This window comes from Haliaeetus albicilla, chromosome 1 (assembly GCF_947461875.1).
Source record: "Haliaeetus albicilla chromosome 1, bHalAlb1.1, whole genome shotgun sequence".
NCBI classification, from domain to species: domain Eukaryota; kingdom Metazoa; phylum Chordata; class Aves; order Accipitriformes; family Accipitridae; genus Haliaeetus; species Haliaeetus albicilla.
The window spans coordinates 75,292,589-75,305,143 of record NC_091483.1 but is presented as its reverse complement, the minus strand read 5'-3'; the positions used below and the strand labels follow the sequence as shown (position 1 = coordinate 75,305,143).

The following is a 12,555-nucleotide window of genomic DNA, read 5'->3' as shown; positions in this document are numbered from 1 at the left end:
GCCTTATTTCTGGTTGTTGTTTTTGTTACAGGAAAATGAACATTTGAAGAAATTTCAGGTGACGTGGGAATTGCACAATAAGCATCTGTTTGAAAATTTGGTATTTTCTGAGCCACTCTTGCAGAATAGCTTGCCAACGTTGGTGTCACAGCTAAGGTAGAGTTTAAATTTTCTTTTGTAATTTAAAGGAGAAATGAAAACCCATGTTTGCAACCACAGCGTTTAAAAAAAAAAAAACCACAACAAAAAAACCTGTCTGCTGCTTCTACAATTTCATAGGTAAAAATCCTTGTTGATCTGTCTTGAAAACAGTATTGTTGATTGAGCAGGCTGCTGTCATAACTTGCTTGTCAGAAGAATTACTACCCTAATCTGCTTGCTTGTAAGTTACCTAGTAAAATGACAGCATCTTATGAAAATGCTGATGGTATGACTGAATAGTACTGTTTTCACTTGTCATTAGGTGTTGCTACTGTCTTTACAGCTCTACAACTGAATTACAGCCTCAATACCTTCATGCTTCCCACAGTGCACAAATAGCTTAATTTGGCATTTTAAGCAGTCTTTTCACTGGCAAAAGCAAAAGAAACAAACCCCCTTGCTATATGCTTGTAGGTCTGATGGCATATTGTGTTTCCTGGGGCTTTAGAATGTATATTTTGTTGGCAAGGCTGCTCTGCTTGTGATTTGTGTACCTGCAAAGTGTTTGGGTTTTTTAGGGAAGAAGTATTAATTCACAGAAATTCTATTCTTTTTCCTATGTCCAAACATTTCTGAAGTACAGTCATGGATGGTTCGTGTTGACCTCTCAATCTAGTTTCTGATGAAGAGACGTTTATGCTCTGTGTACATGTTTTTTAAAGGTATTGTCTTGGGTATTTTTTCATGATACAAGAGCAGTTTGATTAAGTCTGTCACAAGATACATTGCTCACGGTGAATAAAGAAATTTCTGATGAGTTGTCCTTTTGCTAGTAGATACTAGAAAGGAAAGTAAGAAAAGGGAAGAAAGCTTAATTGTCACCAGGCTCAGCAAGAAGTCCAAGGTCTCTCAGAATAACTTGTCTAATTGGTTTACATGAAACTGGGTTGGTACTGAAAGCCTTTTTTTTTTTTTTCCCTTTCCTTTTTGTTTTTTTTTTTTTTTTTTTCCTCTCCAGACAGGTAATTCTGTTCCTATGTTCAATAGCATGTTGTGCAGTCACATAGTTTTCCAGTGATCCGTGTTTGACTTCCCAGTACCACTGATACTGTATCCCTTGGTCATCTCCATGCTTTCTGACAAGGCTTCTCTGCATCTCTTCCTCCACCAGTCCTGGTTATATGAAGACTGTTTACATTGCCTTCATCTGCAGAGCTGAGAATGGTCTTAGTGAAGCTTATGGTCATTTCTTAACAAAAGCATTGGATTGTTTTCATTTACCTGTTGTTCTCAAGTGCTACTGCAATTAAAGTCTGAGCAACAGAAGGTGTTTCTGTGCAGAACTTCATTGTAGTGACAGCTAAGTTCAAGGCTTGAATACGATGAAGTCAGAATCTCTTCCTGCAGGAATTTCTTTTCCAGTACATCTGTGCTCGCTAGATGGCTTTAAGGGTGTTTCACAAAAACTATGGTTTTGCCTAGATTGATTCACATGAGCTTTTTTTGAAAGGAGAGGTTCAGCACAAGCTTCCTCTTCCATGGTTTCTAGTTTATATAGTGTATGTCTTGTTTTTCTTTGGTAAACATAGATTATGCCTGTTTTCATGGACTCCCAGGATTTTACTGCTGAGTTCTTTAGGTCTTGAAGTAAGAGAATTATGTAGCCTTCCCTGAGAAAATTTTCTGGAGGATAATCTGCCTTACAGTGGGAGTTGGTGGAGGAATGTTCCAATCAGAGAAGCCTCACATGGAGAAGCAAGGATGAGCCTAGTCCTCTGATCATTTGGTCAGGAGAGAATCATTTATTTGCATGCATTGGAGAAGGTGTTGCCAGTCTCTTTACAAAAGAGCATTGGCCTCATTGTTTTCTCTTCCTGAAGAAGAAATGTGAAATGGCATCTTGGCATCTCAGCTTCACTTAGATTTTGGGAGTTCACCCTTATTTCAATCACTAAATCTTTTTTATATCTCTGGATTTTTCAAAATACATAGTTGGTGTGTTGTGATTCGTTCCACGGATGCTTATCAGATGTCAGACTAGAAAAGATGTTCACTTAGAGAGGTTTAAATGTAGCAGTCTTGTGGGGTTGAAGTTTACTAGCTGATACAAGATCAACTGTGTCAGTATTTCACAGGACTGGTCATCTACTCAGGGTAAACTACCAGGGTCTTAATGTATTGTATCTTGTTCTGCTACCTAGTCAACACCTCTGGTTTGTCTAGGAGGCACACTCAGTTGTACGATTGGCAGACTAGCTGTAAGAGCTGTCCATATGCTTATCAAGAGCTAATTAATCAGCAGGGCTTCTAGATCAGACACAGCATTTCATAAGGCTGTATCTTCAGTATTTAAGGAAATCCAGTCCTTTCATGGGTGAGTGAGTAGTACTTCCTGATGAAGGTTGTCTATATTAAAGGTTTCTTAGAGGTTAAATACCTTTCTTGGGTTTAGATGCTTTTGATTACATGCAACCACTGATATGCCTCCTACATTCAACGGGCTGCTTTATTGGTGTTTGGTAATGAAGTAACAACTGATACTTGGGGCTTTTCTGTCCTGGAGTTTTCTGTCCTCTTTGCTTTCCCTGTATGGGATGGGACAATGTTCAGGGTGTATGTACAGCTTCAGTTAAATGCTGCTGGACAAAAAATTCTGGGTTCCTGATCAAGATACACGGGCATACAGTAGGATTTATGTCAACAGGTATGCCTTGGAAGATTCAGTTACCGTAAAGTAAGCAATTCTTGTTAAATTTTATGTATGTGTGACGTTTTTATTACCTTATTTTGCTGCAGTCCAGGAATATATTCCACCTCTGTTTACAGGACTGAAATACTACCTAGATTGTTGCTTTATACTTGCTTTGAGGGGGTGAAAGTGTATTTACTAGTAACATGTTAACCTCTAATCAAGAGTCACAATAAAAACTGAAAGTGTAAATGCTGTTGCATTGGTAATCTAAATTTTTAAAAATGAAGTTCTTTCGCTTCTAGCTTGAGAACATATTTAAAAAAGATTTTATGCACAACTACTGTTTGAAAGAATAGTACTATTCAGCAGCAGTTAGGAGAACAGATTCTTGACTTACGTACAGTAGGGATCAGAATTTCACGTAACTGCATAATACCAGAAACACAAGGTTCAAGAAGAGTAGTGAATTGTGATCTAGTAACAGGAATTGACAGTGTCTGCACTGATAGTGAGGAAGTGTTGTATCCTAAAGTCACCGTATCCCTTTAAACTGCTTTTTGTACTCTACCAAGTAGAATGTGTATAATTGCTTACGCACCCTTCTAAAATGGTTGTGTTGCAGGTTCCAGGCAAAAACAACAAAATAAAACAAACTTGAATTTATTGGCAAAGTCATGCTAACAGCTATGACTTAATGCTTACTGAGTTATCTGTTTGCTCAGCTCTTCATTATACTTAATTGCCACATGAAAATTAAGGGCTCAGTTCTTTGCCAGGTGATGGGTAGGACTATGTAGTTCTTGGGTTGTGTTAGCATCCTGTTGCAATGGAAATCTCTAACAAACCTCCCTGAAATGCTGGAACTGGGCTTAAATATCAAGTTTTGAGGTGCTTGAATTTTGTTTTTTGGCACTGGCTTTGACTTGCCACACAACCTCTGTGCCTAATTAACTACCAACCAGTTTCCCCTTAATTACTGAGTAGGAGAAATGTTGAAAAGCTTCAGTTTGTGTCGATTTACAGGTCACTACAATTCAGTGTGCTTTAAACACACATTATTGAATAGAATTTTGTCTTTTTATTTATTTCTGAAGTCAAGATTTTGGGAGTTTGCTTATTTACTTAAGAATTGTTGTGATGATGCAGTGTCATAGATTTTTTTTTTTAAAGGAATTTGCTGTACAAAAATGTAGTAGTAGAAAGGGAGGTAAATTGTCTCCTGTTTCTGGGGCTCCTTACAGAGGCAGTCATCAGTGTATGGCATAACCACGTTTTGGACTTGATGCTGCTCAAGTGATAGTACATAACTGCATGCAACCAAATTATCTCACTTGCCTCATCCTACAGCACTTTTCCCAGCTGGAACTCCAACTTGTCTAGTAATCTTTTTAGCATTGATCATGAGAGTTCTGATTAACAAGCTTCTGGCTTTATTTTTACTATATATCTCTTCAGTAAATAGTCAACATGTATATTTAGTCCATAGAATTTGGAAGGATAAATATATCAAGCAACAAAATTTGAATAAATATGGCTCAGTAGGTTTGACATCTGGTTGCTCGTGGGAAAGAGGCTCTAGAAATGTTGCACTTCCCACATTCTTGCTATTGTTGGTTACAGAACATTGGAACAAGCAGTTGTTGGATATTTTTTTGAAAAATGACTAAAAATACTAAACTTTGGGATACAAGCAGCTATGTGGGCCTAGGTGTATCAATAACTGCACTTTAACAACGCTTTTTTGGCTGGCAGAACTTAAGTGTGATTTTTTTTTTTTCTTTTTTTTTCTCCAGTGAAATGTCTCTTCTATAACAAGTGCTATTTGAATTTTTAGGCTTGGAACAACACATGATTCCTGTAGTGAAGATATGTATAGTACCTTGCTACAAAGGTATCATCAGCTGGAACAGGAAATGGGTCAAGTTGCTGAAGCATGGCTTGAATGCCAGAAAAGAATAGATGACTATGTTGATGAACAGGTAAGAATCATGTAAACAGTCTCAAGACTGATTATGTAGGGAGCAGCCCATGCAAGACTGTGCCTCCAGTGAAGACTTTCTTTGGTATTTTCATCCAGAGCTTTGAAGCAACAAAAAGTAACTTTTTTCATTGATGTCAGTCTTTCAGAACAGAAAAGAACACTAACATACAAATATGTAATGGCAATTGTACAGAAACGTCTTCAAATTATTGAAGCAGATTGTTGTGCCATTCATTGTTTAGAGGTGGTCTTTGCACATTTTTTAATTACTTTAGCCTGTAAATTACCCATAGCACAGTAACCTGAAACTTCCATTTGTAGATGTCACTAGGAAAAAGAAAAAAAGAAAAAACCCACCCCATAAAACCCACTAAGTTTCTAAAATAATAATTGCACTAAATGAAATTAAAAACTGTTGCATGTTGCATAATGTGATGACCTTTGTGCAGCTGTCAAAATCAGAACTCCAGACTCTCACTATAGAAATATTTGAGACCTCTAAAGTTATCCTTTTTTTTTATTAAGTATATGTTCTGATAGCTGATTCTTCTGAGGTTGTTCTACATTTCAGAAAATAATCACTTTGCTGTACTGACTTCTACATTGTCAAGAGCTTAATTTTCAGAAAAATAACTGTTTATTTTGCAAGTGGTTGTTTATACTTTCCCAAAATTGCTCGTGTGCTTTTTCTCATGTTTAAAGAACTTGAATTTTTTTAAAACAGCTCAGGATAAGGCTTTGGATACTGTTTAGTTCAATCTTAAGTATACTACAAGAAAGAATGTGTCTTGAAATAACTGAAGATACAGAATTTTATAGAACTTTTCTTGTATTTTGAAGTTTTATGAGCATTAGGAATATGGAGATCCAATTTGAGATTTAGTAATGCTATGTTATTCCTATGGATAACAAACATTTTGAAGTCTTACAGTACACTAACTGTCCTTCAGAAGCTGTTCCCTGTGATGAAGATTTAAGTGAACTTTACCATTAATTCCAATACTTTCAAGATGGAGACAGGACATAACTGATTTTATTTTTAGAGATTGTTCTATATTTGGGGGTTGTATCTGTAAGCTATCAGTTACAAAGTTTTCTCTTGGTCTGGCTGCTTTTATGCAACTAAATATTTGATTGCAGCTCAGTAAAATTTCATCATCTCACATTTTGTGCTACTAGAAGTCATTTTCCTCATGGTGTCAGGGTATTGTGGCTGTCTGATACTGCCTCCCCAGTAAGAAACAGAGCCCAATTCACTTCTCATTATTCACTTACTTTTCCTAAAGATGGAATTTCTGTGGAGTCACATTCATATCAGACTTCTGACTGGTTGGTCTGCACCACTTCAATATCAACTCTTAACTGATTTTCCTGTATTTCTCTGTATCTAGTGACCATGCTATTGCCACAAGTACTGTGTTACAGCATTTTTTTATCTGCCTAGTGAAGCCTGTATCCTGATGCAAACAGAAACCCTTCTCCCATTTGGGGAAACTTAATATGATGACTGCTTATTTCCTAATGACCAAGAAAACCTCCAAGGCGTGTGTGTAGGGGAAACCATTCTAAAACTTAAATGATCAAATTTTAAAGGAGATATTGGTATTTATATGTAGAAAGAACATTTTCACAATTGTGCCTTAAAACCCATGTTGGTGATAACCTGTGGTTATACTCTTTTGATCAAAAATACATCATTCAGTATGACCATCTTACCTGAATTTGCAGTGATATTTTTGTCAACAAGGTAGAAATCGGAAAGCCTGGCTACTATGGAAACTGTGGATCTTAACAGTGAATGCATGTTCATTATTTGCTGCCTCTTGGCTTATCAAAATTGTGAGGTTTTATTGCTAGTATATCAAAGATTAGAATGCAGACCATCACAGAGGACTTATGAATGGTCCTTGTTTATCTACTGTGGAACTATGTGCAAAATTTTAGACAGGGCATCAGCAGAGGTAATTAATGGACCCTCCCACTATGTTATGTTATGTTACTTGTTCTTGGGGAAAAAAGTGAATAGCTTTTGCAAGCAATAGAAATATACTTTATTTTTTTCTTTAAGGCTGTGTAGGACAGCTGTGTCATGCACAGACATGTAACTTAATACCACGTGTGTATGCTGTAATAAAACTTAGAATAAGGATCCGTTCATATCAGCACTGATATCGCATGTTAAAATCTGAGGAAGATGTTTAGGGTATCTGGAAAACAGGACAGCTTAAATTTGATAAGAAAAACAGGATCTGGAGGTACAGGCTGCATAGATTTAGACTACTTTTAACTCAGGGGTTCCTAAATATATCTGGATCTTTTCCATAAGTAATGGCTAGATAGTCATATGTACTTTGTGTGAAAGTGTTACCTTTTTTTTTACTGCTGGCTCCCACAGAAGAAAGGAATAAAGGAATGCCTTTGCCCAGCTCCACAAGAGCCCAGGGAGAGCTTCTTGCTTGTCTTTCCATATTCGTGTGTGACTTTTTTTTTTTTTTTTTCTTTTACAGTTCTGGTCAACTTAATAGAAAAAACAGTATTGTACAGGCATAATTGTTTTTTATCTTTATGGTGGCTGTATAAATAATTTAAACACTATTTTTCAGTGCTGAGGGTTTGTGATAAGAGGAATTATTTTATTATTTCTTGTGAAACAGGCTAGGAACATAGATTAGATTTACAGGTGGCATTTGGGATGCTCAAATGTTCTATTCACATGTGATACAGAGTTTAAAATTTGGAAGCAAGTAACCTGTGATGTATGTATGAATGTCAGAGTTCTCACAGGTGATCTAGTGGTATGTGTCAGTTCTGACCAAACTGCTGGCTTTGTTTTCATGATGAAATGTATTTCAGAACGGAAAAATACTTGTTCACCTGCCTGTCTCACTTTACCATGTCTCCATCTGATGGATCGCAAATACTTCTTAGTGTCGAATAAACAGGGAGGAAGGAAGAGGGTGGTAGTGGAACTCTCTTCTCCATTGGACAGCAGTGGTACCATATTCATTGCAGATGTGCAAGGTCGAAGTGTAAATTTTCCTTTCTGATAGCATTTGAATTTATCTCCCACTCCCTAGCAGAATTCTTAGGCATGAATCATGTGGTTTGTATTGCAGCTGCTTTGCTCTGCTGAAATAAATATTCATTGGGGAAAAGAAAGAGGGGAGAGAAGTGATTTCCTATTATTTATGGAATTAATAACTTAAGATACTAGCAGACATGGGGTATTGGAAAGGCTGTGAAGTTGGAAGTAGGAAAATTTTAGCTTCAGCCCCTGTTCCCATTAATACTCAAGAGTACCAAGACTTAAACCATGCTGCTTTCTTTGACAGTTTCTTGGCAGACTTGAGTAGGCAGCTCCCAGTTAATGCACTGGCTGTTTTAAACGTCATTCTTTGGCATTGAAGTCTTCTCTTATAATGTATAGTGAATGTAGGTGCCTGTCTCTGATGGTGAGGATTCAGCTAGGTGGCAGGGCACCTAAACCGGTTAGTGTTGCTGTGTTTAAATATGGCTCAAGGGTTCTCAGAAGCTGATAGTATAGCCAGGATGAAATTTCCAATGTTGTTGGCCCTAGGCTCTGCAGTACCTTTTAGTGTGTCTAAGAAATGGTACCAATGGTTCAAGAATATTCCATGCATGCTCTTTTTTTAAAAAACCACACATGCACATGATAAACTCATTTTTTTGGTGTTAATGTAACCTCACTGGAGCAAGGGAAATCAAAATCCACAGTAGTAATTAGAATTGTGTGATGCAGATTGTTTCAGAAATTCATTAGGCAAAACTGTACCACTTAATACTGTTTCAAATCCCCAGCTTAGAATTTCATTTTCCCAAGTTAAATAATGATAATAGCAATAATACACTTAGGTTAATAGTAAGACTTTAAACTTTTGATCAAGAATGAATTTCTGGAGGCATGCTTTTGAAGAAAAAAAAAAAGATTGCTAGTGGTATAACCTACTGAACTTTGCTCACTAACATATCTTTATGAAGCAATTTGTTACATTCTATAAGGTGGTAGATATTTTTATTAATTTGGTGAATCAAAAAAAAGAACTGTAAAAGATAACCTAGATAGTTGTTTTTCCTCACTAATGAAGTAGTGCTCTTAAAATGTTGTAATGCGCAACAGGAGAAGCTTTGTTCTTGCATTTTGCTGTGTTAAAATTCATGGAAGCTTTTGTGTTATGTCAGAATGAATTTATTTACTAAATCAGAAAAATACCATTTGTGTACAAAAAGTTACAGGCTCTATGTACATTTATGGTGATGTGTTTCAGGGACGAGTAATTGTATAAAATATTTTTCTAGCCTTAGATAAATCATGGGCATGAAATACATTGAGGAATAAAAGTGGTAAATAGTGTTAGTCTAGGTTACTACTTCTAATTTTTTTTGACTCTTTGACTGGCTGGTTAGTTCCACATGTGGTAGATCAGAGTTTGCACTTCAGCCTGTGTTAAGGCCTTGCTGAAAGTCCTGTATCTCTAGATTTTAAGGAATTTTAGTGGATCTGAGATGTTGAGGATTTAATGCCAATTACATTTTATTGAAAATGCTATGAAAATACTTAATGAAAAGAAATATTAACGTAAGGAATAACAGTGGAATAATCTGACTGAAAAATAGTGTAAAAGAATATAAAATCTTATGTTTAAGTGATTAAAATCAAATGATTAGCAAATAAAATACACTTCATATTGACTTTCAAAATAGTATAGACAGGCTAGGTTTAACAAAACTGATAGACAAATTGACAACAGCATAGGTTTTCTATGATTAAATCAATGAGTTTTCCTTAAATTCTGTTTTAGATGGCAATGAAAACAAAACAACGCATGCTAAAGGAAGACTGGGAATTTTTTAAACAGAGGCGTTTTATTGAAGAGCAGGTAGGATTTTTTTTTTATACCATACTAAGTTATACTAATGCTTCATGTATATTTGTACGATGCAAACATATGAGTGTAGTATATTGTACTAGTCCTATGTGATCTGATTCTGCAACTATGCCAGGCATGAAATTTGGTCAGCTAAAATAGAGAAAAGCAAGATTCAAGAAGAGTATGTAATGGTATGTCATCTTAGTTACTACAAGGTAAAAACTTAAGCACCACAGTCTTAGGATTGAATACCAGGTGTTAAAGTTCTTTACACAATAAAAGGGGAATTTTTGATGCCTTAGAGTGGGATCCAAAACAGCCAATACATTGAGTGTGGAGCTGCCTTGATGTACATGGTAGGGAATGTTGTGTTCAAGAGTTTAACAAATTCACTTGTGTGTGCGGAGCTGGGGAGTGTGAGCCACGGTAGCAGGGCAGATGATTGCATCTGTTAGGATTCTGGAGATGGCTCCTACATGTGTTTTGTGGGGAAAAGGCTGAGCAGAACTACTTACCTTTTTTTAAGCTATAGCCGGAGAGGGGCCAGTAGAAGTTCCTACCTTATTATAAAACTGTCTGCTGTTTAAGATACAGTACTCTGTTCTGTAGCCTAGAAGTGTTCAAGTATGTATCATGTTGTCCATAAGAGTACAGTGTGACTTGGCTAGAGTCAAGACTGGATGGGGAACCTCTCCGTTCCTGTACCACTGTGCAAAAAGAAATGCTAGTCATGAGCCAGAGAAAGAGAGCATATGACAGTATGTTTTGGTAAACCTAAGCTTAAATTAGCAATGTCCCAAAGCAGTCACCAGTAAGTACTTTTTCCTATAAGGAACATAAGCCTGTGTTAACCATGTCTTTTAGAACATCTGGTATACAGGGCTTCTCAGAGGACTTGAGGAAGAATCCTCTTTTTCATTGATCCTAATTGGGCTTAAGTGAGCTCTAAGCCCATGGCTGCTTTGGTCAGGATGAGGTCTGGGCATCTATAGAAGTGGAAGCTTAGGCACATCCTTGTTTAACTTAAGATTTGTAGGTTTCTAATGAAATTAGATGCTTTCAGGTTTAGGCCTCTGCCGGGTGGAGGTTATTTGGATTGTATTTTTTCACTAATGCAGTCAAGTCCTGTTTTGGGCAGCTATTTCATTCCTTGAATCTATCCCATTGTGGCTACAGAATTAGTCCTAATTCTTTTTTGCAAGCTAAGAGTGAGTTTGCATTCTCTCTACATTCGTCAGCAGTGTCCTTTTCTGCATACCATGAAACAAGACAAGAACTGCTCAAGTTCTGGGTCTGTCAGCAGAAATATCATGCAAGATGCATGTACAAATGAGCCAAGGAGATGGACTTGGCCACTTTAATATTTCATAGGAGAAACATACTTTCTTTGAAGAGTTTCAGTGTCAAATGTTTGTTGTTTGTGACTTTGAACTTCTTTGTTTTTTAACTCATGATTAAAACACCACTTTCATGAAATTATTCTGAACCATTCTGCTTTTAAAATATTTTGCCCAAAGAACCCTTTTTGATTATGTAATTTCTTAATCATGATGTGCCATTGAATTGTTAATGGAAAAACTTGCACTACTAAAACGCTGCCTTTATAATTTACTTCAGCTTAATAACAAGAAAGCACTAGCTGGGGAGAACAACTTCACAGACACAATGAGACACATGCTGTCATCACGTTTGAGCATGCCTGACTGTCCCAACTGTAATTATAGAAGAAGGTGAGCTGATTTTTTTAATATGAAATCATAATATATCATTAATTTCTTGTTCAAGGAAAAAGGAAATACATTATTGGAACAAAGAGTGTGGTTACTTTAAATGAGTGCTACTTAAACAAGATCCTAAAAATCTGTAATCTTAATTCTTGAACAGATGTACTTGTGATGACTGCAGCCTTTCACACATTTTAACATGTGGCATCATGGATTCTCCAATAACGGATGATATCCACATTAATCAGTTACCACTACAAATTGATTCTGCTCCGGATTATCTATCTGAGATCCGCCCACCCAGTATGTCTTCAGCAAGTTCAGGATCAGGTTCCAGCTCGCCCATTACCATTCAGCAACACCCCAGACTGATCCTCGCAGATAATGGTTCTGCACCAACTTTGTAAGTTCTTTTTCTTTGTTTTAAAATTTTGTAGTGAATTGAACTTAAGTAGGTGAGTTGCATTGGCTGACTATCATTTTGTAATGCTTTTTTTGCCTTAGAAAATTATTTAATAATGGTACTGTATTCAGCAGACCACAACTCCAGCGCTATATGTTGTGCAAACATAAATTAAAAAAAAAAAAAAAACAACAAAAACCCCAAACAAACTTGTAAAATTCTTAAAAATTTTTGAAGATGTTGACTTAACACTATTGCTAGAAGTGTGTGTAGTATGTACTTTCCTGCTTTGCAATTACAAGGACGTCAGATACTGATCTACTTTAGAGCATCATTTTAAAATGGCCTGTTTTCTTACAATGAGCAAGGAAATCGGTGATCTTTTCTTTGAGGGTTGGTCATTTCATATGAATCAGTTTCATGCCAAAAAAGCCTTTATTAGGAGGCTTTTAGGATTGTTGAGGTTGTGTTAACTTGAGTCTTGCATCAAAGATTACTGTCCCTATCAGAAGTACATGCCACCCTCTTTCTTTAATTCAGATCACAATGACCGTCAGATTTGAGGCATTAGTCTAATGGTAGACTTGTGCCCCTTCCATAATTCTGAAGGATTAAAACTGCTTGGTAGGCTGGCTTCTGTACATGTTTATGGTACAGCTAACCAGCAGTCTTCTCTGTCATGTGATATTCTAAAGGAATTTTTTAAAAAACCCAACTTCAGTACT

General features: G+C 36.5%; 1 protein-coding gene across 2 annotated transcripts in view; it reads left to right on the top strand.

The window, feature by feature from the left end:
• FAM193A (family with sequence similarity 193 member A) overlaps positions 1–12,555 on the top strand; it is an 81,782-nt gene that overhangs the window by 45,599 nt on the left and 23,628 nt on the right. Inside the window, exons 7-11 of one of the 2 annotated variants that reach the window (XM_069795099.1) lie at positions 32–156; positions 4,668–4,812; positions 9,635–9,712; positions 11,321–11,433; positions 11,588–11,830. In XM_069795099.1, the coding sequence (XP_069651200.1) occupies positions 32–156; positions 4,668–4,812; positions 9,635–9,712; positions 11,321–11,433; positions 11,588–11,830 (704 nt within the window). The remainder of the gene's footprint in view (positions 1–31; positions 157–4,667; positions 4,813–9,634; positions 9,713–11,320; positions 11,434–11,587; positions 11,831–12,555) is intronic. The other variant, XM_069795106.1, reaches the window with a different exon arrangement.